This window comes from Geotrypetes seraphini, chromosome 3 (genome assembly GCF_902459505.1).
Source record: "Geotrypetes seraphini chromosome 3, aGeoSer1.1, whole genome shotgun sequence".
NCBI classification, from domain to species: domain Eukaryota; kingdom Metazoa; phylum Chordata; class Amphibia; order Gymnophiona; family Dermophiidae; genus Geotrypetes; species Geotrypetes seraphini.
In genome coordinates, this window is record NC_047086.1 from 122,632,792 (window position 1) to 122,659,255 (window position 26,464).

The 26,464-nt window shown below is 41.4% G+C and overlaps 1 protein-coding gene across 4 annotated transcripts in view; it reads right to left on the reverse strand.

Annotated features, from left to right (window-relative positions):
- GATA4 (GATA binding protein 4) overlaps positions 1-8,177 on the reverse strand; it is a 149,864-nt gene extending 141,687 nt beyond the window's left edge. The window contains exons 1-2 of one of the 4 annotated variants that reach the window (XM_033935541.1): positions 7,936-8,177; positions 6,862-7,002 (exon numbers count right to left, since the gene is read on the reverse strand). In XM_033935541.1, the coding sequence (XP_033791432.1) occupies positions 6,862-6,874 (13 nt within the window). In that variant the 5' untranslated portion in view covers positions 6,875-7,002; positions 7,936-8,177. Of the gene's footprint in view, positions 1-702; positions 932-6,861; positions 7,003-7,273; positions 7,413-7,849 lie in introns of those variants that run through there. The other 3 variants (XM_033935540.1, XM_033935542.1, XM_033935538.1) reach the window with 3 other exon arrangements.
- Positions 8,178-26,464: the final 18,287 nt, after the last annotated feature.

Consider the following 26,464-nt stretch of genomic DNA (forward strand, 5'->3'; position numbering starts at 1 on the left):
TACGGGTGGGGGGAGGGATATAAAATACAGTTATCTGCACTTATTTAAAACCTAGCAAAGAGCTCCCACCCGACCTCCCTCCATCTCTCTCATTAGAAACGAAAAATGAAAGCAGATAAGATAACCAAAAAGGCAGAGGAGGGCGAGGTTTGCACACGGATCTCCCGAGCCTCAACAGAACAGTTGAGGTTTCTTCAGTGGGAGAGAACAGGGAATGGGGGAATTTCCTCGGTGGCTCTTAAGTTTTTCATTAAACTTGAAACGAATTGGGTAAAAACAGACTTGCAAGGACAGTGCCTGCAGGCTGGATGACTAGAGGAGAGGCATCCCGAACACTGCCATGGCAGAAAGCTACACTCTCCTTTGCAGGTTTAAGCTCCAGATTGCAGTCTAATTTTTTTTTTTAAAGTGATTTTACAACAGGAATTCTTCCACCATTGGTAGAAAAAAAATACTGTCTTTTCAGCAAATAAAGGGACTCTTTCTGTAATGTAAAAAAAAAATTAAAAATCCATTACTAACAACATCCCCTTTTTAGAAACTTTCAGTTAAATAAAGCAGTTTTTTTTTAATGGACACAGAAAAATTCTAGTTTTAATGATTAAATATTTTGCATCTGGTTCCAGGGGAGCGAATGCACAGTTTTACCTGGCCATGTCACCAAAGTAAAAAAAAAGAAAGCACAGGGAAGCGATTACCCACCTCACTCTTTGAGTTTGGTGCTGAGAGATTCTGCAGCAGGTCTGCATTGCTGTCGGACTGGAAGAGGGGCTTGAGGGTCACCTGGGCTCGCTGCGGCCGGGGCGAGACTCCTTTGCCGTTTTAACTCGCGCCGGTTTGGGCAGCTCTTTGAGTCTCTCTTCCCTTCAGGCTTTTTGCCTTTCTTCTCCCCACCTTCTCTTTTCAGCTTCCACTCTTCTGCCACTTGGTGACTGGTTTCTCCCTATCACGTGAGGATTAATATCTGTTGCACCATCAGCAGGCGCCAGGCTTCATTCCTGCTCAAAAAAAAAAAAAACAACAAAACCCACAGCAGCCAAAGTCCAGGAGCTCCACTGGAAACTCAAATATGTATTTAAGGGTTTCATAGAGAGCCCGTTTTTAATGAGCACTTTGACCCTTTTCCTTAAGTACTGTATTTAAACACCCCCCCCCCACAAAAAACGGCATATTCGTGGGAAAGCAGACTAGCAGAAGATGCCCTATAAAACCAGCTTTCTGATCTCTCTGTTTGTGGCCTTCAATATTAGAAGTTGGCTGCTTCACTGATTTTTCCTGGGCTATGGCTCAAATCTCGGGCTTGAAGTGTTCTCAGGATATGGCCCTGCGAATCGAAGGAAGGTTTCTCTGCTGGACACTAGGGTCCTACCGAAATACAAATTAGACATTGTATTTTGTCCCCTGCTTATCGATTTATTGGTTTGGTTAATGGCCAGAATGTCCTTGCTCTTCGGTGCACTATCATTTGTCTCCCAGGAGCTGTGTCAGCCCTATTATTTTGGGGACATAGTGAACCATTGAGAAAAGCGAGAGCTAAATTAAAAAAAAAAAAAAAATTGAAATCCTACTTCCAGGAGGGTAATAGTAACAGTAATCCATAAATTCAGAGTAGTGGAATATAGGTGGGTTTTGTATGCTTTTTGTATGTATAAGGGGAAGTTTTACAAGTATGTTGATGCAAAAGGACAAACTATTTGTTTTCAATTCTCCAGCATCGCCTCAAAAATCTGATACTTTACTTTGTTACTCGCCCTTTACCTAAAGACGTCGAGGGTTATGATTGAATTCCAGAAGACCTTGATATATCTGAACAGAGGGGCAGGGAGTATTATTGTGATATATAATTAATGTCAAGATGTTTTCTTTTTGTGACATTATGGATGGTGTTCTCAAATGCCCGGTATTGTACTAGTGTTGGGAGTACAGTAAACAAGTATTTTTTTAAATTGTATCATATATTCTCCAGTCAATTTATAATACCTAGGAAATGCTTTGGAAGCTAGTTTTGCTCCCACACATTATGCAGATTGTGTGGGGCCTCCACCAATCAAAACTTTATAAGGTTTGAGGCCAGTTTGCAAATCCTCGTAACACTGGGCATTTGTTCTATTCACTATTGAAAATCCATAAACCTTTTATATTCAGGGGATAAATGAAATCTGAAGGACATTCAGTTCAGTAAGACAGTCGATAAAAGCATTTGATCTAAAATTATATATGTATGATACCTGCAAATAGCCTGAACAATTTTAAAAGGGGCTTTAATTACTATTTTATAATTCAAATATTTGCTACATTTTTAAAAGCTGAATACATGCAAATGCTAGCAGTAACCTATTCCATTTAAGCAGAAACCTATTCCATTGTAGGAGGAGCTGCTAAAAAGTTCTCAGCCCAGCTAAGACAATGACGTGAACCCATGAAACTTACAAGTTATTCCACACTTTTCTTGACACTTTTCGTTTCAATGATATGAAATAAAATGAAAAGTGTCAAGCAAAGTGTGGAATAACTTGCAAGTGTCATGGCTCCACCTTCTCTTCTTGGTTGGGCTTTTCAGTGGGCCCCTCGTATATGGTGGGCATGCGCTAAGTTTCTGACATCAAAAATGAATTTAGGAGTATCTCACATGATAGTCTGTATGCCACCTTCTTTTTAGACATGGCAGTTGCAAAAAGAAAGAAAAAAGTTGTTTATCTTGTAGGAACATATCCTCTATTGTATTTGAAATACTTTAATAAATCAATTGAATGAATTTTTTTTTTAAAACCCCTGAATTCCACATATGAATATTATATCCACAATTCCAATATAAAATTCTTACTCTTATTGCCTATGGTATATGGTCGGAGTGCTCATGTATGTAAACCTGTGAAAAAGTGTTTCCTACCTAACGATAAATTGATAATAATTTTAATTCATGCTTTTGAACACTTTTTCTAATGATTTTTCCAAAAAGAGTCAGTGGGGAAAACCAGTACTGAGCTTGGATTTATTTTGCATAGTCCCATACGAAATATCTATCTGCCTATACGAGGGACGGCTGAAAAGCTCTCAGCCCACCCGAGAAAAGAATGATGTGAAGCTATGAAACGTACAAGTTTTTATACACTTTGACACATTTCCTTTCATTTCATATCATTGAAAAAAAAAGTGTGGAATAACTCATACGTTTCATGGCTCCACGTCATTCTCTTCTTGGTTGGGCTAACTTTTCAGCGGCCCCTTGTATATATCCTGAGCCGAGACACTGTGAAACTAAAACAATTTGCATGTTAAATATATTAATTGAGCACAGACATTGCTAACTTATTTGTTTTTGTCCGACTACAATAAGGAATATTTAGTTTGCATCCGTTTTTTACAGAATTGGAAGACAAAGAATCCCACTATATTTCCATGGAATAGAACCTGAGAAAACCTTGGGAAAGGACCCGCTCCAGCCCTGTTCTCCGTAAAACGCTGCGTCTAGTGACTTGATTTATTCCCTCTTAATGTTTTATTATTCGCAAAAAGTCTATTTATTAGTTTTGTCTCATTTAACTAAGCATTACTATTTATTGAGTTTTAAAAATAAAATATACATAACAAAAATCTTACAAAGAATATCATCTCAACTCAGTTAATACATTGTAGATATATAAATTCAAAGAAATCAACAATCAATTATCATCACAATTCAAACACGATAAAGTACCTCCCAACACACCCTCCTCCCTTCCCATTCCCCCTTCCCCCTCCACCCATCCCATTTCCAAATATTACTAATAAATAGTGCTTCACTTTACATTACATTACATTAGGGATTTCTATTCCGCCATTACCTTGCAAATGTAATGTAAAGCATTACTATTTAAAATATTTACTCTTTCAAAACACATTTGGCATTGAAACGTGACTACAAGAAAAATAACTTGGGTAAAATAAAACCTTTTTAGGTACGGGTTTTGTGGCTGGACTAACACACACATACACACACACATATAGACAGAATTAGACAGTATAGAAATATACACACACAGTGTGTGCTATTCTTTCCATTTCCTTACGCTTTTCTTTTAATATTTTTAAGGGTTTGGCTGGGTTGCGAAAACCTGAGATTTCCTGATCTTTTCTGAATAAATTTATGAAGAAACTTATTTGAAAACTTTTACAGCTTATCAGTTGTATGTAGAACAGGAATTCTCTCCTTGAAGATACTGGACATGATAGCCCCATCCCCCGTTTAGCTAGTTGGGAGGATTTCTAGATTTATTTTTTTGTCTGTTTGTTTCCTGAATGTTATATTTGAAAAACTTTTCGGCTTTAATGTTTTTACCTAGAAAATGGAGCACTTTTTTCAATCTTAAGTATGTTTTCCAAACTAAGGGCTCCTTTTACAAATGTGCACTAGCGTTTTTAGTGCAACGCACCGGATTAGCGCACACTAGCCGAAAAACTACCGTCTGCTCAAGGGGAGGCGGTAGCGGCTAGCGCGCGTGGCATTTTAGCGCGCAGCTATTCCACGCGTTAAGGCCCTAACTATGCTGAAAAGTTCTCCGCCCATCAACGAAGTTGGGGCAGCCTCCTTCGAGGGCTATACACACCGTCCAGTGATTTTCCACTTTCTTCGAAGCCCTTGATGGAGACTGCCCTAACTTTGTTGGCTGGGCTGAGAACTTTTCAGGGGAACCGTACAGCAAGGCAAACAATTTTTAATAGGATGACTATAAACATACAGACCCACACAACTGTGGATATCAATCCAAAATTCAGTAGTAATTCAGGTTTCTGATGAAGCAGATTAAAAATATTCACAGCTGGCAAACCATTTAACACCTAATTGGACAAACCTTTATGTTTGATATCTATTGGTCTAATGATATTTGTGCCCTATGGGAGAAAAATACCATTATACTTCTCTATGATACATTAGGTAGTGATACCTTGGAATCCGAGCGCCCCAGTACTCGAACAACTTGGAATCCGAACTAAAAATTCAAACAAATTTTGCCCCAGAATCCGAACTCTGCTTTGGAATCTGAACACCCTGCACACTGTATGTGTGTGTTTGTGCCCCAGATTCTGAATGCTGCTTTGGAATATTTGTTAATATTTTATCTTAAAATCCAGTGTATTTACTTTTAAAATTTGAGTTTGTGGGATCTAGGAACGGATTAATCCAGTTTCGATTATTTTCTTTTTTTTTTTAATTAATTCTTTATTCATTTTCAAAAATACATTAAGTGTTAAATATATTCATTCATATTAACAATAAATACATCACTTACAAACAATCATTGATATATTTCATAAATTCTTATCCCTTCCCCTTTCCCATCCCTCCCTCCCATATATTCCATTATCATATAAAACATATAATAATAAACTTCCCCCCTCCCTATACCTTAAGTTGATAAATATAAGGGAAACAAATTCAAATTAACCAGTTTCGATTATTTTCAATGGGAAAAATTATCTTGGAACTTTTGAATTTGAACAGGGTTCTAGAACGGATTAAGTTCGGATTCCAAGGTATCACTGTGTTTCAGACAAAGTGACATTAAGCTAAAAACAACATGAATGAGGGTTTCCAACAGCTATTTAATTTTATAATAATTTAAAATAATCATACTCCATTTGCATTTTTTTAAGAATTTATTTTAAAACATGGCTTTCTCCATGAAAGTGCATTTTCAGCTTATAGCTCTGACCTTGGTGGAAATGTACCCATGGTTTATTATAGGATTCCGCCACAACAACGAACACAGCAGGGGTTTCATTTTATTTATTTGCTGAAAGTAAATCAAAGGTCAGAATCAAATCGTGTTCGGGAGCAGTACTGTGACCCACCAAAGCAGAAAAGAAGAAAAGGACATTAAAAAAATGCACACAGAAAGCATAATATAGCCCAAACATGGTTTATCTAAATTAACCTGAAAAACTGTAATATAATAAAACGGAGAAGTGCAGGTGAAAGCACACTTCAGAATAACACGACTGTGGTAGCAGCAGGTATAAGAGAGGAAAAGGAAATTAGCTACAAATCAGAGAGAAATGAGGTACTGGGGGAAAAAAAGGGAGGGGGCAAAGACTGCAGGAATCTTTATCATCTCTGGGCTGGGTTTCAATAGACCATTTGCAGAAAACCTGCAATACTTATCTCCTTGTAATGTCACAACTTCAGACACACTTTTCCAAACAAATGTCACGTATGTTTACACGGACAAGGATCTTAAAATAACCCGAAATGCAAAACTAACAAGATTGAGTATGCTCAGACTTCAGCTAAGTCCCTCATAAGTGATGGATTTACAGTCTTCTGGCTTGCCTTAAATCAGTGGTTCCCAACCCTGTCCTGGAGGACCACCAAGCCAATCGGGTTTTCAAGCTAGCCCTAATAAATATGCATGAGAGAGATTTGCATATAATGGAAGTGACAGGCATGCAAATCTGATCCATGGACAGGGTTGGGAACCACTGCCTTAAATGAATGTCAGAACAGCAAATCCAACACTCCCCTCTCAGGCATTTGAAAGACACATAAGAGTAGCATTACTGGGTCAGACCAGTGGTCCATCAAGCCCAGTAGCCTGTTCTCACAGTGGCCAATCCAGTACCTGGCCAAAACATGGCTCCTAAAATTTAATTTAACGTTGCAAACCGTCCTCTATAAACCATTGGATTGCACTTGAAAATCCGGGGACACAATTTTGAGTGCAAAATTGCCAAACTCGATTGTGGAAGCAAAATAGGACTGGCAAACCAAAAGGAGTTGCCGGACCTATGCGAAATAAAGTGGAAAAATTATTTTAAAACCGTTGATTTACCATAGGTGCTAAGCAGTTTGAAAAGATAAGTGGATAAAATCCAGCATTTTACCTGGTATGGACATCTTTTAGAGCGTTTTGGGCACTAGTTGCAGCCACTTTAAGACTGGAAGCACCGTCCCAAGACGTAGGATTACATCCGTCTGTTTGAAACAGTCATTTCAGGTCTGGATTGATTTTGTAGCCAAGTTCCCTAGGGGAAAAAAAATGCAGGGATTGAGCAAAAGTATTACATCCAGCCTCTTGCTCGATCGAGGATACATCTAACCTAATTTCTACATCCTGAGTTGAATTTTTGATTGTTGCTGCCTTTGAAAGTGTTTAATCCTTGGGGGGAGGGGAGGTAGAGGGTTGTAGCAGTGCAGTAAATCTAAACCACTGCTTTATGCTACAGGGCTAAACATTTCTGATGCTGGAAGCCCGACGCAATTTTTTTTCTCAAAATAGTTTACACAGATTACCACCTGGTCTTACGTGTTCACAGAACCATCCGAGACAGTCAACAATGACCTTGACGTTTGAGGATTGTAATTCAGTGCCATATAAATCAAAAATCATGGGAGGAAAACCATTTCAAGTTTAACAGTACACGTGAAGGGGGGTGAGTCAGACAGACCAAGGCACTTCAAACCAGTCCATACTGATTTATAAGTCTGTCTCTGAACTGTATCTTTTGGACAGAAAAGCTAAAAGCAATGAAACCAGAGAAGTTGTTACTCGGTAAACACAATAGAAGGGGTTAAATATTCGACAAAAAATTGACCTAATCGTGCTTTTAGTGGTCGGTGACTTAAGGAAATACATCCCTTCCATATATATATATATATATATATATATATATATATATATATATATGATCTTTGTCACATGTGAGGTTTGCAATTTTCATCTTGGAGTCAGAGTTAGCTCTGGAGCAATAAAATGCAGTGCGTCGGTATGCAGAGAAGCAAAAATTTATGCACAAGACAAACGGCTGCATTATCAGCCCCGAAGTTAGGGCAATGAGTGTAAATAACCATAGGTTATGCTAAGGCCCATACCCAGTTCCTGCTCATAAATCCTCTTACAGCCCCTCTATACCCCTTTTACAGTAGGGGGGGGGGGGGAGGGCTCAGCATTTTACAACCTGAAGTTGCGCACGCCACTCGCTCTTGACTGGGATCTCGCCGATTACCCAATGTAAATAGTGCCTGATCCTATTCTCTGGCTCTGATTAATGGTTAATGTCCTAATTGCTGTCATTTGCCATATTAATGAGGTGTTTGGTGACAGTGGTTAGTAAATAGGGGCTGAAAGGCCTAGGCCGGGGGGGGGGAACCGCCGGCGTGTCTCCGCCTGTTGCCCGGGCTCAGACACACAGGCGCTGGGGGTCATAGCAGCAGGAGACCCCGCTCTTCTTCTGAGCCCCCTTCTGGAAAGGCTGAAACGCAGGAAGAATACATCAAGCGCGGGGGAAGTGGACTCTGACAGCCACCTTGGATCACATTCAAATTGGCTGGAGTCGGCGGGCCCTCCTTTGTATAGGAAAGTTGGACTGCTCCCCCCCCCCCCTTCCGTGCTCTCATGGATGAACCCGGTAGGACAATTTCCCATCTGAAGAAAAGGAACTCACAAATGCTTACTGGAGGGTTTCACTGGGATTCGCAGATTTCATCTAGATTGAGGGTTCACCCAATGCAAACATCTTAGGTTTTTCCAGTGGTCGGAGCTTTTATTCCAAAACATTTTTTTAAACGGAGTCTTCTCTTGCCTGCAATTCTATTTATAGTGCTGCCTAATGACATTCGTGAGGGAATTGCCTGTGGTTCATGTAAGATGTCTCTTTGCACTTTCCTCTCCTCCCCCGAGCTATGGAGCCCGAAGAGCGGATCCACCGTCTCCCCCCACGTACTCTTTGTGTTTCGCCTCTCCCAATCATAGAAAAGGGAACCCCTCAATTCCACACTCACTTTGGATCCTGGAAGGGAGACCCCCCCCCCCCCTTAACCAGTGCTAACTTCCTCTGTGCTAGGAAAGGAGATCTCCCGATTCAGCACTATTTTCCTTTGTGCCAGAAGAGGGGATCCCTTGATTCAGTGCTCACTTTCTCTTTGTTAGGAGAGGGGATCCCTCAATCCTGCTCACCTCCTCAGTGCCATGTGATGGGATTCCCCGATCCAGCTCACTTCCTCTGTGCCAGGAGAGGAAATTCTCTGGGCCAGCTCATTTCCTCTGTGCCAGGAGAGGGGATCCAATGCTCTCTTCCTCTGTGCCGGGATCCCCCAAGCCAGCTCATTTCGTCTGTGCAAGAGAGGGGATCCCCTGATCTAGTGCTTTCTTCCTCTGTGTCAGGAGAGGGGATCCCGTGGTCTCAATAAAGAAAAGTGTATAACTATGCAAGCCATTTACAGAACAGCATCTGAAACAACTGTGCAGCAAGGCTTATGTTCTTTTTGTTGTTTCGGTCAATGATGCCCCTTCCTTTTCCTTAAACTACTATTTTTCAGCAAAACATTGTACTGTACTCTTGCCAAAGGAGAGACAATTTAAAATTTTTACCATTAAATCTTCCAAGCAATTCATTTGCCTCCCCCACCCCCCTTTTACTAAACTGCGATAGCGGTTATTAGCGCAGGGAGCTGCGCTGAAAGCACTGCGCTGCTCCCGACACTCATAAGAACTCTGGGGTCCGGATTTAGCGTGCACTAAAGATTAGCGCGCGCTAAATGCTAAGACGCCCATAGAATATAATGGACGCCTCAGCATTTAGCGCGCGCTAATCTTTAGCGCGTGCTAAATTGGTTAGCGCGTCTTAATAAAAGGACCCTTCTATGAGTGTCGGGAGCAGCGCGGAGCATTCAGCTTGGCTCCCCGTGCTAATTACTGCTATCGCGGTTTAGTAAAAAGGGGGGGGGTTGATTTGAGATGCTTAGACCTTGCTGCCAATCATTTTCTGGGGTTTGTTACTAACCATTTATTGATGAAAACATTTTTTCCATTCTTCAGTTGCTTATATGAGGCCAATGTTTTGCCATAGGTGCTAACATTTATGTGTCCATTACATACATAAAAGTTCAGAATAATGACATTATGGGATGGAATCAATAATTATAGGCATTGAAAGAAATTGGTGCCCAGCACTGTTCTATAAAGGGTGCTCTGGTGGGAGAGTTCTTATTAGAATATTGTTGGTCACCAAATTTGTGCCAACTTTGGGTGCAAGGACTTACACCAACTGGTACCATAGGAGCCAGTTCTGTGCGTGCTGTGGGTGCTTGAGCACCTCCAACATTGAGCAAACTTCTTGACTATGTCCAAGGAGAGGCTAAATTTATTGTATCAAATAATAAAAGTGTGATTGATAATACCACCTTAAAAATAAACCATAGGACCCAACACGGTCCGTGTTTTGGTTAACATGCCTTTAGGCTACGGTGTTTTAGTTTGCGGTTTTATCTGATCCTTTATCGACCTGGGACCCCTGATGAAGGCGTGTTAACCAAAATACGGACCGTGTCGGGTCCTATGGTTTGTTTTTAAGGTGGTATTATCAACCGCACTTTATTATTTGATACAATAAATTTAGCCTGCATCATTGTACGTGTTTCTGCAGTTTTCCTTGTTCCTAGTATTCTTGACACCCATGTTCCTTTATAGAATGTGCTCCTACCAGGTACCCTCCAGGTATGTAATTTTTGGCACCCTCTTATAGAAATACCCTGACAGCTGCTGCTGGGGTGTATTTAGGGTTACCTTATGGCTCTAGAAAAAGGAGGACAGATTGAGACATCCAGGATTTACTTCTATTGCTTTTTCCAAGCTTCATTCTTGAGTCACCAGAGATTTTTACTACACGTCCAAGGGAATCCCACAGCAATTTCTTCCATCCCTGAAGGAATCCCATGGCAACTCTTTGGCATACTTCCTAACTGATGTATGAACTAGTTTCAATATATTCCCCATTCTCGGTCTCCGTGGACAACACTCTCATCCTCCCTATCTTGCCTGCTCGCAATCTTTGGATCATCTTTGACTCCTCTCTCTCCTTATATGCCCAGATACAACATATTGCTAAAACCTGTTGCTTCTTCTTCTATAATATTACAAAAATCTGACCTTTCCTCCCCGGGCATACTACCAAAACCCTTATCCACACCCTCACCATATCATGCTTAGATTACTGCAACTCACTATTCTCAAGCATTACACTCAGCCTTTTTTCTCCCCTTCATCCATCCAGAATTTGGCTCCACGATTCATATTCTGTGAGAGCTGCTATACTCACATTACCCCTCTCCTAAAGTCACTTTATTGGCTTCCCATCCATTTCTGAATACAATTCAAACTCCTCTTACTGACCTTCAAATGCACTCACTCAGCTGCCCCTCACTATCTCTCTTCATTTATCACCCCTATGTTTCTTCCCCCCATCCATGAGCTCTACTCAGTTGGTAAGTCCCTCCTATATGCACCCTTTTCCTCTTCTGCCAACTCCAGCCACCATCAAATGTATAGTGCTGCATAGGCCCTTCAGCACTATAGAAGTGGCAGTAGTAGTAGTATTGGAGGTACAAGTGTCTTTGACATACAGCTCCTTCTTGCTGAATATATTTATATTGGTGTGATATACAGGCCTCCTTCAAAGACAGATGAAGTAGACAGAGATTTAATAGTAGACATTCAGAATATATCTATAAAAGGGGAAGTCTTGCTAATAGGTGATTTTAACATGCCAGATGTTTATTGGGATATACCAGGGGTAAGCAATTCCGGTCCTTGAGAGCCAGAGCCAGGTCAGGTTTTCAGGATAACTACAATGAATATGTATGAGATGGATTTGCATGCACTGCCTCCTTGAGATGCAAATCTATCTCATGCATATTTATTGTGGATATTCTGAAAACCTTTCCTGGCTCCGGCTCTCAAGGACCGGAATTGGCTACCCCTGGGGTATCCCTATTGCGGGGTCTTCTAGAAGTAGGAAGATCCTGGATTCTCTACAAGGAGAACTGTTCCAGCAGTTGATAATGGAACCCACACAGGATGGGGTCATACTGAACTTAGTGCTTACAAACGGGGAAAGTGTTTCTGATGTTACAGTGGATGATCATCTGGCATCCTTCGGATTGTATCACAAGCCAGCATGCTGAAAGCTCTGCACTGCTCCGATGGTCATAGAATTAGAACATTCAGCCCATCAGTCGGCGCTAAAAACCTTTGTAAAAAAAAAAAAAAAGGGGGGGGGGTAGTTTGTGATTACTTATTCCATACTGGGTGAGGGTGGTTCTGTGTCCTGTGTGTATGAAAGACAATTCTGTTAGCATTGTTTGGGGAAATGCATCAGGCATGGTTTCTGGGAGCACCTTGACTAAACCTGATTTGAATCTCCTTATTATCAGCCGATCTTCTTTTGTTCCATGTTGGATTCTTTGGTGGACCGCTTGCCTTGTTGTTTTGTTACAAATTAAAATGGAGTGGAACATACCAGAGGAGATATACAGTAGATTTGGTTGTTTATACATACATATGGGTTAAAGTTGGACGATATAAAGTGAGGCAGTTGAGAAGAGTTGCAAACTTGGTTATTAACATAGACTTATTTCGGATAGTATTACTGCTTTACAATGCATTTGAACACTTTTATATATGTATGGAAAGGGTTCAGAGTTAAAGTCCTGGGCAAGTAGGTGGGAAGGGAAGGAAGGGGGGATTTGTTCAGAGATGTTTGGGGCTTGCATAGAACTAAAACTGTACACTGGCACTGGCACCTTTGTTGTTTGCTTAGAATTTTATAATAAAAGAAAGAAATACAAGTGGAAATAAAGAAGTAAATAAGAAAACAGGTAAATAAATGGGGGCGGGGTGTGGGTGGGGCGGGGCTAGGGGGCCCAGTGTAATTGTGTGCCTAGGCACCCTTGAATTAATCCTGCCTTGGATAGGGGTTTATGTCAAGAAATTGTTGTCTGGGTGCGAACGTCTGGAAGGAGTGGAAATGCGGTGGGCAAAACTGAAAGGAGCAATTGTAAGGGCGACAAAATTTTTTGTGAGGCAAGTAAATAAAAGCAAGAGGAAAAGAAGGCTGCTTCGGTTCTCAAAAGTAGCTGAGAAGATTAGGAATAAGAGGTTAGCTTTCATAAACTACAAAAGATCGCAGAAAGAGGAAGACAGGCAAAAATATCTGGAAAAGTTAAGAGAGGCTGGTTGTGTAGTCAGGAAAGCAAAGATGCAAATGGAAGAAAAAATAGCTGACACAGTAAAACGTGGAGACAAGACTTTTTTAGATATATTAGTGATAGGAAGAAGTGCAAAAGTGGCATTGTGAGACTCAAAGATGAAGAGGAGGAATATGTAGAAGCTGATAAAGAAAAGGCCGAATTGCTTAACAAATATTTCAGTTCTGTGTTCATGGCTGAAGTGCTGGAAGCAGGACCGCAAAAGACAAATGTGAATAGGGATGGAGGAGTAATAGACCCTGATCGATTTTCAGAGGGTTGTGTTCGTGAGGAGCTAGGTAAACAATAAAGGTAGACAAAACAATGGGGCCGGATGATGTACATCAGAGGGTGCTGAAGGAACTTAGGGAAGTTCTGGTAGCTCGGCTGACTGACCTTTTCACTGAGTCTCTAGAGTCGGGAGTGGTACCGGAGGACTGGAGAAGGGCTGATGTGGTCCATCGCCACAAAAGTGGAAGTAAGGAAGAAGTAGGGAATTATAGGCCAGTAAGTCTGACTTCTGTGGTAAACAAATTAATGGAAACACTTTTAAAACAGAAAATGGTCAAGTTTCTGTAATCCTGTGGATTACAGGACTGGAGGCAATATGGATTCACTAGAGGTAGGTCTTGCCAGACAAATCTGATCAATTTCTTTGACTGGGTGACCAGAGAATTGGATAAATGATGGATGCTAGATGTGGTGTATTTATATTTTAGCAAAGCCTTTGACAGTGTTCCACACAGACATTTAAAAATAAACCGAGTGCCCTTGGGATGGGTCCCAAAGTGACGGGCTGGGTCAGGAACTGGTTGAGTGGAAGGCGACAGAGGATAGTGATCAATGGAGATCGCTCTGAGGAAAGAGATGTTACCAGTGATGTGCCTCAAGGTTCTGTTCATATGCCTGTTCTTTATAACATTTTTATAAATGATATTGCTGAAGGGTTGTCGGGTAAGATTTGCCTCTTTGTGGATGATACCAAAATCTGCAATAGAGTAGACACCCAGTATGGTGTGAATAACATGAATCACTATAAATATGAGAATCATAGTATAATCTATATTACATAACATGAATATGAGAATCACAATATATGAATATGAACCACAACGTGAATATGAGAATCACAATATAACCTATATTACATAACATGAAGAAAGACCTGGCAAAGCTTGAAGAATGTTCTGAAATTTGGCAGCTAAAATTTAATGCTAAGAAATGCAAGGTCATGCATTTAGGCTGTAAAAACCTGAGGGAACAGTACAGTTTATGTGTATGATGGAAGAGCGGGACTTGGGTGTGATTGTTTGTGATGATCTTAAGGTGGCCAAACAGGTTGAAAAGGTGATGGTGAAAGCTAGAAGGATGCTAGGTTGCATAGGGAGAGGTGTGGCCAGTAGGAAAAAGGAGTTATTGATGCCTCTGTATAAAACTCTGGTGAGACCTCATTTAGAATATTGTGTACAATTCTGGAGGCCGCACCTTCAAAAAGATATAAAAAGGATGGAGTCGGTCCAGAGGAAGGCTACTAAAATAGTGTGTGGTCTTTGTGATAAGGCGAATGGGGACAGACTTAAAGATCTCAAGCTGTATACTTTGGAGGAAAGGCGGGAGAGTTGTTTAAATACCTACGTAACATAAATGTGCATGAGTTGAGTCTCATTTGAAATGAAACTTTGCAATGAGAGAGCATAGGATGAAGTTAAGAGGCTCTGGAGTAATCTGAGGAAATACTTTTTTACATGGAACAGTCTCCCGGAAGAGGTGGTGGAAACAGAGACTGTGTCTGAATTCAAGAGGGCCTGGGAAAGGCATGTGGGATCTCTCAGAGAGAGAAAGAAATAATGGTTGCTGTGGATGGGCAGACTAGATGGGCCATTTGGCCTTTATCTGCCATCATGTTTCTATGAAGTACAGACTTTTATTTCCTATTGATATATAGCAGAAATGTTGCTGTGTTTTAAAAAGTCATTTTAGCAATACATTTTCCCTAGAGTTGCTAATTAACAGTTCTTACAAGACAAATATATCTATCTTAATAATACAACAAAATGTAGAATTGAAAAGGGATGCCACAGGCTATGATATTGCTTGATCTGATTAATGGTCTGTCTCCTTCAGAGGTTTCTCAGTGAAAGGACAGTCTTGATAATATGGTTTAACCTACTTATATCAGACTAGGAAAACCTGAATTGACATTACGTTTAGCTATCTACAGACTGACAATGGAAACTGTTAGTTACCAGGAGCCTTTATCACAGAAATGACAATGCAAGTTAACTCCATGTATAACAAGGGACTTTCTAGCACTTTTCAACTTTGACCTGGGTGAGAATAACCTGATCCTTATTGGAACAGAGGTTATTTTCGGAATGCATGTTAGGTTCCAGGCCCATATGCCATCTTTGCTTCTGGGTTTGGCCCTGGAAATGATCCAACTCTTAGGCAGATGGACAGCTTGAATCACTGCTATAACGCTTTCAGATGTGGTTGAAAAGCATTAAACAGAATCACCCAGATTCTATAAACTTGTGTGCCCAATTTTATGTTTACCCCCAGATTCTATTTATGGGCCATGATTGTATATAGGTTGCCTAAAAAATCAGTGCGGACTAGTACAGTGTTAAGCACTGTGTAGAATCATGTTTAGCACTGCTTAAATGGCATTAGGTGTCTCTAGGCAGCCCAACTTTTAGCCACACCATATTTAGGCTAGGGTTTTCTTGGTCTAAATTAGAGAACAAATTTTCCCTGTCCCCGCAGGAACTCAATTTCTCTGTCCCCGTGAGTTTTGTTGCTGTCACTGTCCCTGCCCTGCCCCATTCCTTAAGCTCTGCCTTAACCACAAAAGCCTCAGACATTTATGATTTTGAAGTGTTTGAGGCTTGTGCAGATGAGGACAGAGCTTGCAGGAATGAGGCAGGGACAGGAAAAGAACTCGAAGGAATGGGCCGGGAAAATGACTTCCCATGGGGACGGGGAAAAATTTGTCCCCGTGTCATTCTCTAGTCTAAATGAGTGCAGCTAAATTAAAAACAGATGCCTAACTCAAAAACATGCCCAAGATCCTCCCCAACCATGCCCATTTTTAAGTAGTCGCTTTGGACTAGGCGCCTACTTTTTATAGAAATCGCGTTTTTCAAGTTAGGCACCTAACTTTCGATTAAGTCCAATGAATGGCAATTATGAGATTATAAGCACCAATTATCAGCATTGATCAAGCCTATAAATCAATTAAGTTAGGTGCCGACATTGGCTTAGACGTGCCGATGTAGGCGCATACTTTAGGCAGATTTTATAGAATCAGGGTCATGTGTGCCCAATTAAATTGGCTAATGAGCCAATTAGGCCTAGATTCTCTAAACAGTGCCATTATCGGTGGTTGCTTTCGCGTGTCAATCATGCGACAGCGACGTTTAGAGAATCGTGTATCCGGCAAAGGTAAGTGCCAGAAATGTAGGCCAGGGTTTTCAAGGTCTACATTTCTGGCATCTACCTTTGATGTGAATCGCGCTTCTGGAGGCGCCTACTGGCACCTAACACCACTTCCGGTGGCATTAGGCACCGGTAAGCACCTCTGAAGGCGTAATTCCTGTGCCATTTTTTAAGGTGCCTTTTAATTTCTCTTAAGTCCCCTTTTAAACAGCATGTTGGACTTAGGCACCGGTAGGGCGCCTAAGTTAAGGCACCATTTATAGAATATGGGGACACATTTCACTATGCACTACTCTAAAACACTGAGCACCCAAATCCCATAGCGCACAACCCAAAATGAGGCATGGCCAAGGGAGGTGCATGAGCCAGTCAGGGGCATTCTTAAAATTTGTGCACAGTGTTATAGAATACCATGGATGTTCTTCCAAACCAAGCACTGTCAATTACACCTGATTTCAGTAGGTATAAGTCCTAGTGCCCACATTTGGGCGCTGTAATCGGCACTGAATACTTATTTTATAATGGGTGCTCATCTCTGACTGCCCATTATAGAATTTTTAGCATCGAGTGCTTATTTTTGTGCCACTTCTTGACCACCATTTACTAAATTTAGCACAAAGTTGCACTCGCAAGTTATAGAATAAGATCAGTTGCATGTGTAACAATATAATAATGATCTGATAACTTATGTTTGATACAACAAAAAAACAATCCAACGAGGTCTGCAGTACATCATGCAGCAAAGCAGAAAACAAAAGGGACACTGCAGACTGTGTACAAGATGCAGGCAATATTTATTATACCAAAAAAGGATTGAAGTGTTTATACAACCTTATTACCAACCTAGGGACCCAACACAGTCCGTGTTTCGGACAACACGCCTTCCTCAGGGGTCCATGGTAAATAAGGAATAGAACAAACTGCAATGCAAATTATCAAACGATTGCCTTCCTGAACCAAAATCTCGGAGTGAAAGTACGTAACAGTAACAAAAAAGACGCCGCGGGAAAACCTACGTATATAAAGGGGCTAAGCTTACGCGTGGACAACAGAGATTGGATGTTAGATTGCCTGCAAGAAATATTCAGATGGCTCATGAAAAGATCATTCTTATAAATTCTTGTAAATGGAATCCATTGGGCAAGGATATTCCCAACACAGCTGTCAAACTATAATCCTGAAGGGCTACAAAACATGTTTGTATCAAACCCCCAGATGAATATGCATGAGATATAATTGCATACAATGGAGGCAGTGCATGCAGTTGTATCTCACAAATATTTGTTAGTGGTATCCTGAAAACCAGACTGGTTTGCAGGCTTCCAATATCATAGCTTGACACCTCTACATTAGGAATTGGAAAGGAAATTGTACCTTTGCGCATTAAAGGTAAGTCTATAACCTAGGTCCTGGGGGATACTTAGCCAATCAGGTTTCAGGATATCCACAGTGAATATTCAGGGATCCTTAGCCAATCAGGTTTCAGGATATCCACAGTGAATATTCAGGGGATCCTTAGCCAATCAGGTTTCAAGATATCCACAGTGAATATTCAGGGGATCCTTAGCCAATCAGGTTTCAGGATATCCATAGTGAATATTCAGGAGAGAGACTTGCATGCACTGTCTCCACTGCATGCAAATCTGTCTCATGAACATTCATTGTGGATATCCTGAAAACCTAACTGGCTTGGGATCCTGTGGGACAGGTTTAGGAACCACTGATCTAGGCAATCACATGTACATGCACACACATGTAAACATTTAGAGTGACACATATATGTATAAATATGGCACAGATATGCAAATGCCTGTTAACTTACATGACATATTTTTTGTAAGGGAGGTATATAGAGAGGCAGAGAATGGGTGGGGCAAACGTGGGGCTCCCACCTATGCATTCAGATTTACAGAGTGCTGTCATTTTTGCATGTCCCTGTCTATGGCTAGCATAAGTGCAGGTGCCTAGATGCTAGGTGTATTGATATCTGCTTATGTTAATATTCTATAATGGACCCTCAAATGGAGGTATCCAGTTATAGAATTGTCCCCAAAGTCCAAGAGTATTCCCTTTCTGCTGTAGTCTATGACTGCTCTTCCTTGAAAATTCCTTTAAAGTGACTCTTTCCCAGTTCTCCCAAGTCTGTGAGAGCAGCCATCTTCCCAAGTGCCTCATAAATCACCTAACACTCACTGGGTCTGATTGATTCATATTAGCAATTATGTCATCTCACACACTGCATGAACTTGAGAATACTGTTCCCAAAATAGCTGCTTGAAGGCATTCAGGGGAGGCAGCTTAGAGTATTTCCAATAGAGCAGAGCATATTTCTGAATAGGACTGAATTCATGGCTGTTTCAGATACTGGATGGACATGTTTATGGGTGCTACCCTATATAATAAAAGAAGCAATGACTAGATAAAGTACATTTATTGAGTGCTAATAATAAAGAATGGTTCACCTTGTCCAAAATACTCAGTACAATGATGAACGTATTCAGATGCCATCCGTCTGCTTTATGCATTAGTGTGAGAAGCTGTTTTCTTCAGGACTGTGATAGGTCTTCAAAGGTGGTAGGTAGCTGGAATCAAGCTGTTCATTGGCTGCTGCACACATTCACTCAAAACCTAATACAGCAAATCAGAAACCTGAGGCTCCCATAGGGGCCAATGGAAAAAGGTGCACTTTATAACTTGGCACTCAGTTTCTCAATGGATATGTTAACAAAAGGCCTTACTTACTGGCATGTAGATTACAGTGGCGTTAAATAGTATGCAGACAGAAAAATGTGCATTCAGAGCTACCCTAATATGTTTATATTTTTGCTTATTTGAAAATGTAATTTGTTACCAAATTTGAATCATACCAAATCACAGCGATTTCAAATATAAAACCAATAAACTCATAGGTAGAAAAGTATCATCTATATTGAAAATAACGTACTTTAGACAAAAGTACAAAATCAGTCTAATCATTCAGGTCAAACAGCATATGCAAGAAAGTCCAGGCTATCATTATAAATTATTATGTTAATTACTATGACCGCTACTGTCAAGCATCCACCAACGCATCTCAGCAATGATTGGTCCCCGCTGGGCTGCTTTTACCAACAGGCAAAAAGGGGAAGGCCCCAGGCTCCACATAATATTGGGACTCTAGGTAAATTCTGCCAGGAGTGCAAGGCTGCCAGTGCTGCCATCTTTAGTCTTAAAACTATCTTCTGGGTCTTTTGATGCAGTATACGGACCCAATTGTATGCACCCCATAGCTTCACTTTAGAGAGAAGTCCAGAAAGGAACACAGTCTTCTCACAGCAACAGCGACAACCATAAGCTCCGAGTCCAGAGAGGCACAGTGTATAAGGTTAGGAAGTCACAGATCGACAAGGCAGGGGACCATCCTCCAGAGTTTGTCCAGGTCCTATAAGCAGTTTAATTGGCCCTGGGTCCCAGGCCATTGTAGGAAACAACCCCAGTAGAGCATTAAAAGTTGAATGGGGATTAACTCCTTCCCTCGTCAGTACTAAATACTGAACAAGGAATGGGATCAGTCCCTTTACTAGGGAGCAATTATTGTTGAGGTGCAGAGAATAAATGAAATTTAAGTGATGCAGTGCTTCTCCACCCTCTCCCAGAGGCACACCTTGCTAGTCAGGTTTTCAGAATTACCATAATGAATATACATGAGGGATATTTGCATACGGTAGACCTCCCAAACATGTCAATTTAACTCATGCATGTCATTTAATATTCAGCCAGGCAGAAGAAGATTATAACATCTGCTGGACATCGTGAATATTTCTGGGAGTTCAGGGTGGCGATGGGGAATCACCCTATAACATCATATTCATATACATAAAACTGGGAGGGGGATCCCCACTGCTGTTACATTTTCTGAAGATACTGGAGATGGGGTGCCTGCTCCGTCACTATGTATTTTTAACATATTGGGATTTGGAACAGGGATCCCATTCTTCCTCACCTACCTCGCCTAGGAATCCTGACTAGAGAATGACACGGGGACAAATGTTTCCCCATTTTCCCGTCTTGTCCCCATGAGTTCTCTTCCTGTCCCTGCCCCATTCCTGCAAGCTCCATCCTCATCTACACAAGCCTCAAACACTTTAAAATCATAAGTGTTTGAGGCTTGAGCAATTAAGGTAGAGCTTACAGGACTGGGACAGGGACAGCAACAAAACTTATGGGGACGGCACGGGGAAATTGAGTTCCTGCGGGGACAGGAACAAATTTGTCCCCATGTCATTCTCTAATCCTGACCTCTCTCTGGATCACTATTGGGATGAGAGAAGGATTATCACAGTATTTGCCATGCCACCAATAATGATTTCTATGCCCAACTGCTGTCTAACTTTATCTCATTAGATATGCGAAAAGTAGTTTGCATATTACTGTTATTTGGATAGTTCAGGCATTCCTGATTCCAGGGGCATGGCCTGGCACCCAGTTACTGTGCTGGAAACACAAAGGATGGGTCAGTGTGGACTTGTCAAGAATGACACAGGGACAAATTTGATTCTGTCCCGTGGGATCTCAATATCTCCGTCCTGTTCCTGCAAGTTCTGTCCCTGTTCCAATTCTGCAAGCTCTGCCTTAACTTATGATTTTAAAATGTTCAAGGCTTGTGTGGTTATGGCAGAAATTGTAGGATTGGGACAGGAACAGAACTTGCAGGAACAGGACAGAGATATTGAGATCCCACAGGGACAGGACCAAATTTGTCCCCATGTCATTCTCTACGAGTCCACACTGATCCATCCTTTGTGTTTCCAGCACAGTACCAGCCCCATAGTGTCATATCCTTCTAGGACTTCTAGATACAGTAAAACCTTGGATTGCAAGTAACTTGGTATGCAAGTGTTTTGCAAGACAAGCAAAACATTTTATTCAATTTTAACTTGATATACAAGCAAGGTCTTGCAATACGAGTACATAAAGTATACACACATCACATCATCACAACTGAGCCAATGGCTCTTCTCTCTCTGACACTGCAGGAGTGTAGTGACTGTTCTAAACAAGCAAGGTCTTGCAAAACGAGTACATACAGCATTTTGTATTAAAGGTTTTGGGTTGTGGAATTTCCATTATTTCTTATGGGGAAATTCGCTTTGATATACGAGTGTTTTGGATTACAAGCACGTTTTCAGAATGAATTATGCTCGCAAATCAAGGTTTTACTGCACTGGCATTTCAGTGTCTAAAAGTTCTGCACCAATGCGTGTAGGTGCCCAAACAGCAGTGTCTAAATAGTGGCACCCAAATGCCTGTGTCTAAAAGTCCTGCTTTGGACCGTGGAGGAGTGAGAGAGGAGAAGGAGCAGTGCCTGCCCAAGAGAAGGGGGGGACAGAGAGACAGGAATTGGGGGGGGAGGGGGAGGGGAAAGATAAGCCGAGAGACTGGACCAAAGGAGGAGGGGGAGAGAAAAGACTTTACCATTAGACCAGGTGAGGTCAGAGGCTGGGTAATTTGGTACCCTTAGTTGCTAGCACTCTGGTAGGGCTACCAGATTTAATTGACCAAAAGAAAAAAGGACATGCAGCCCTGCCCCAGCCCCCGCCCCACTCCAGTCCGCCCTCAGCCCCAGCCCCACCGAACTTTGTCTCTTCTTCCCCGAGCCTGGGGCCGCATCAGGAGGGCCTCTAAGCATGTGTGGATGCAACGTGATGATGTCATGCTCAGAGGCCCTCCAGACGCAGCCCCAAGCTTGGGGCCTTCAACAACTCAGACAAACTGCTGGACATGTCCGGGTTTTCCTGGTACAGGGCCTCACCTGGTCCAGTGGTTAAGCTGGCCCTGCCTTCATGTGTAAATAACCAGAATACCACTATTTACATACTTTCTTGGCACCTAAAGCTAAATCCAGTGGTGTGAGATTTTTTAAAATGCTGCAGCATTATTACCAGATATTCAATGCCAGGTCATAACTGGGCACTAGCATTGAATATTTGCCTTTATTTTTATTTATTTATTCAATGTTCTATGCCATTCTTCCAAGGTTGCTCAGAATGGTTTACATGAATTTATTCAAGTACTCATGCATTTTTTCCTAGGTGGACTCACAATCTATCTAATGTACCTGGGGCAATGGGATGTGGCTAGCTATCTCTTATGCAGTTAAGTAAGTGCGATATTCAGCACTTAACTGACACTGCATATAGAAACATAGAAAGTTGATGGCAGATAAGGGCTATAGCCCATCAAGTCTGACCACACCATTTACCCACCCTCTTAAGTCTACTGACCCCCTAAAGTACAATTGTAATTATACTGTCACTCTACTGACCCGCTCATTCAAGTCCTAGTGACCCTATCCCTTGGCATGACCTCGTAGGGATCCCACATAGGTATCCCATTTGTTCTTGAAGTCTGGGATGCTGCGTGCCTCGACCACCTGTAGACAGGACTGACATATGCAGTACAAAATGACCGCTAAACTTAGGCAGTTAAGGGTTGAATATCAGCACTTAATTGCATAAGGACCGACTCTAACCACAGACCACCCACAAAATAGCCAGCTTTGAGTTTAGTGGTTTGTGGTGATATTTTGCAGCGCTAAACAGTTACTTGTCACAGAATATCAATGGATAACCCTGAACAAGCAATTTAACTGTCTAGGATAGTGTTCTTCAACTACTGGTCCCTGGACCGTTGCCGGTCCACAGAAATTTCCTGCCGGTCCACAGGGCTGGCATGTGCATCAGGCCCAAAATAGTGTTCTTCAACCGCTGGTCCACAGTGCGCTCAGTGCGGCGTTGTCTTCGAACCGGCTCCCTCTACCTCACTGATTCAGTGCACAAAGCCACGGGCAGCAGCTCCTATGTGCGTCCTGCACCTGAACCAGAAGCCTTCTCTCTGACGTCGCAACGTCAGAGGGAAGGCTTCCAGATGAGGTGTGGGACGTGCAAGGAGCCGCTGCCCACAGCTTTGTGCACTGCATCAGTGAGGAAGAGAGAGCTGGCCTGAAGATAACACCAGGGGCGGCATAAAATGGCCAGGCGGGAGCAGGCCAGAAGGTAAGGTAAGGCATAGCATAGAGGGAGGGAGACAACATAGGTGTGTATGTGTGTGTGGGGGGGGAATGATTTTATTTTTGAATTTAGTGATTGGATTATGTCAATTTTGAAAATTTACATCTGCTGTCAGTGTGCTTTATGTAGTTTAATTTTGTGGTTAACCATTATGTGTTGTTAATAAGATTATATTGTGAGTATCTATGAAAAATGAATGGAAAAAGTAGTTACAATTAGTACTATTTTGGGGGCGGAGTCTGGTGTGGAGATTGGGTAGAGATAGGCGGGGTCTGGCCCACGACTTAGCCCAGTGTTCTTCAACCGCTAGTCTGCGGACCGATGCCGGTCCACAAAATAATTATTTTATTTCTACCGGTCCATAGGTGTAAAAAGGTTAAAGAACACTGGTCTAGGAGTCGTTTTGGGTTGGTTAAATTGCTTTGAATATTGGTCCCTTTATATACTGTATATGTGATATGTAGACTCATGCTGCTTCAGGATCAAGGAAGTCTATGGTGTGCCTCCAGCCACCAATGCTAGCATCATAAGAAGTTTCCAAGTTTCCAAGTTTATTAGTTTTTAATATCCCGATCATAAAACAAATATCTGACTGGTTAACAATAAAAATTTTAATATAGATTAGAAAGAAATAGTGGGGGTGCGTATGAATAATTAGGGTAAACATATATGACACTTACAGACAGACTAGACAGTGAGGGTAAGTTGGGAGGAGAAGAAAAGTTACATAATTGTTAGAGGAAGATGAGATAGAGGAAGGGGAAAAAACATGAAGGATGAGGGTGCATGGAAAAAGTGATGCATACTGAAGAAAGTTGGTTTCTTAGAGTATCTGATAAATTAAGATTTATCGAAGGCATCTTGAAATAGATAAGTTTTAAGATGGATCTTGAATTTGGGTAGATGAAGTTCATCACGGATGTATTGAGGGAGAGAATTCCATAAAGTGGGAGCTATTATAGCATAATTAGTTTTTCTGGTATAATAGGAGTCTTTTAAGGATGGAATGAAAAGAAGTTTTTGGTCAGTGGATCTTAAAGAACGGGGCGAGCTTTGAGGTATCAGTAATTTGTCAAGAAATAAAGGTAAGTGAGAGAGTTTGATTTTAAAAGAGAGCAGGATAGTTTTATAAATTATGCGGTGAGTAATAGGGAGCCAATGAGCCTCTTTGAGAAGAGGGGTGACGTGTTCAAATTTGCCTTTTTTATAGATAAGTTTTATTGCAGTATTTTGTATGATTTGTAAACATCGAAGTTCTTTTTGGGGTAGTCCATTAAAAAGAGAATTACAGTAATCTAAGTGTGAGATCACAAGGGAGTGAATAAGGATATTAATTGAGTCGGTATCAAGAATGGAATTGAGTGAACGGATGATACGTAGTTTAAAGAAGCAGGTTTTTACAACTGAACTTATGTGGTCGTGAAAAGAAAGCTCTCTATCAAAGATGACACCTAGTAATTTTATTTGAGTTGCCATGTGTAATGGTATAGTTTTGATGTAAATTGTTCCTGGTAATGATTCTGAATTTTTAATGGGGAGGAGGAGACCACAGGATTTATCGACGTTGAGTGAAAGTTTGTTTGAATAAAGCCAATTACTTATAATAACTAATTTAGTGTTTAGATCTTTAATATCATAAGAACATAAGAATAGTTTTGCTGGGTCAGACCAAAGGTACATCAAGCCCAGTAGCCCACTGTCATGGTGGCCAATTCAGGTCACTAGTACCTGGCCAAAACCCAAAGAGTAGCAACATTCCATGATACCAATCTAGGGCACACTCAGTCAAATAGACAAAAATAGGGGCAAAATTCTCTTAAAAAAGTGAGAGTAGAGTGATCAAATGGCGATAGCAAACATTGAACAAGAACACTCTATTATATATAATCAAATTTGAACAACGCTTATACAACTGATAGTGAATCAAAAAGTGTTCAGAGATATGGAGGTGATAACAGGGCGAACCCAACACTACCACCTCACCGCCCAATCATCGCTTAATTCAAAGCACCAGCTGTAACAAGTTATTTCGTATGCACGATTGCTTTGGATGCACTAAGCTACTAATGTTGTATAAAATAATCAAATGTAAACGATCTGAAACAGCAAACTTATCTTGAGCTTGTGGGTTCCGACGTGACACAGACACGTTTCGCTCCTGCCTCAGGGAACCAAAGGAGAATTTACAGGGCTACTTAAACCGTGCGGGCGAGATGAGACTCATATTTCTAACACATTTCTATCAAACGAACAGCGTTCAAAAATAACAGCTCTTGATAGGACTGCCTCCTCACAGCGTTTCCTATTAAGGGCTGTTATTTTTGAACGCTGTTCGTTTGATAGAAACGAAACGTGTCTGTGTCATGTCGGAACCCGCAAGCTCAAGATAAGTTTGCTGTTTCAGATCGTTTACATTTGATTATTTTATACAACATTAGTAGCTTAGTGCACCCGAAGCAATCGTGCATACGAAATAACTTGTTACAGCTGGTGCTTTGAATTAAGCGATGATTGGGTGGTGAGGTGGGAGTGTTGGGTTCGCCCTGTTATCACCTCCATATCTCTGAGCACTTTTTGATTCACTATCAGTTGTATAAGAGTTGTTCAAATTTGATTATGTATAATAGAGTGTTCTTGTTCAATGTTTGCTATCGCCATTTGATCACTCTACTCTCACTTTTTTAAGAGAATTTTGCCCCTATTTTTGTCTATTTGACTGAGTGTGCCCTAGATTGGTAGCATGGAATGTTGCTACTCTTTGGGTTTTGGCCAGGTACTAGTGACCTGGATTGGCCACCATGACAGTGGGCTACTGGGCTTGATGTACCTTTGGTCTGACCCAGCAAAACTATTCTTATGTTCTTATGATGCTAGCATTGGTGGCTGGAGGCACACCATAGACTTCCTTGATCCTGAAGCAGCATGAGTTGGGGTGAGGGGGGGGGGGGAGAGAAAGCAGCTTGGGCAGTGGCTCTCT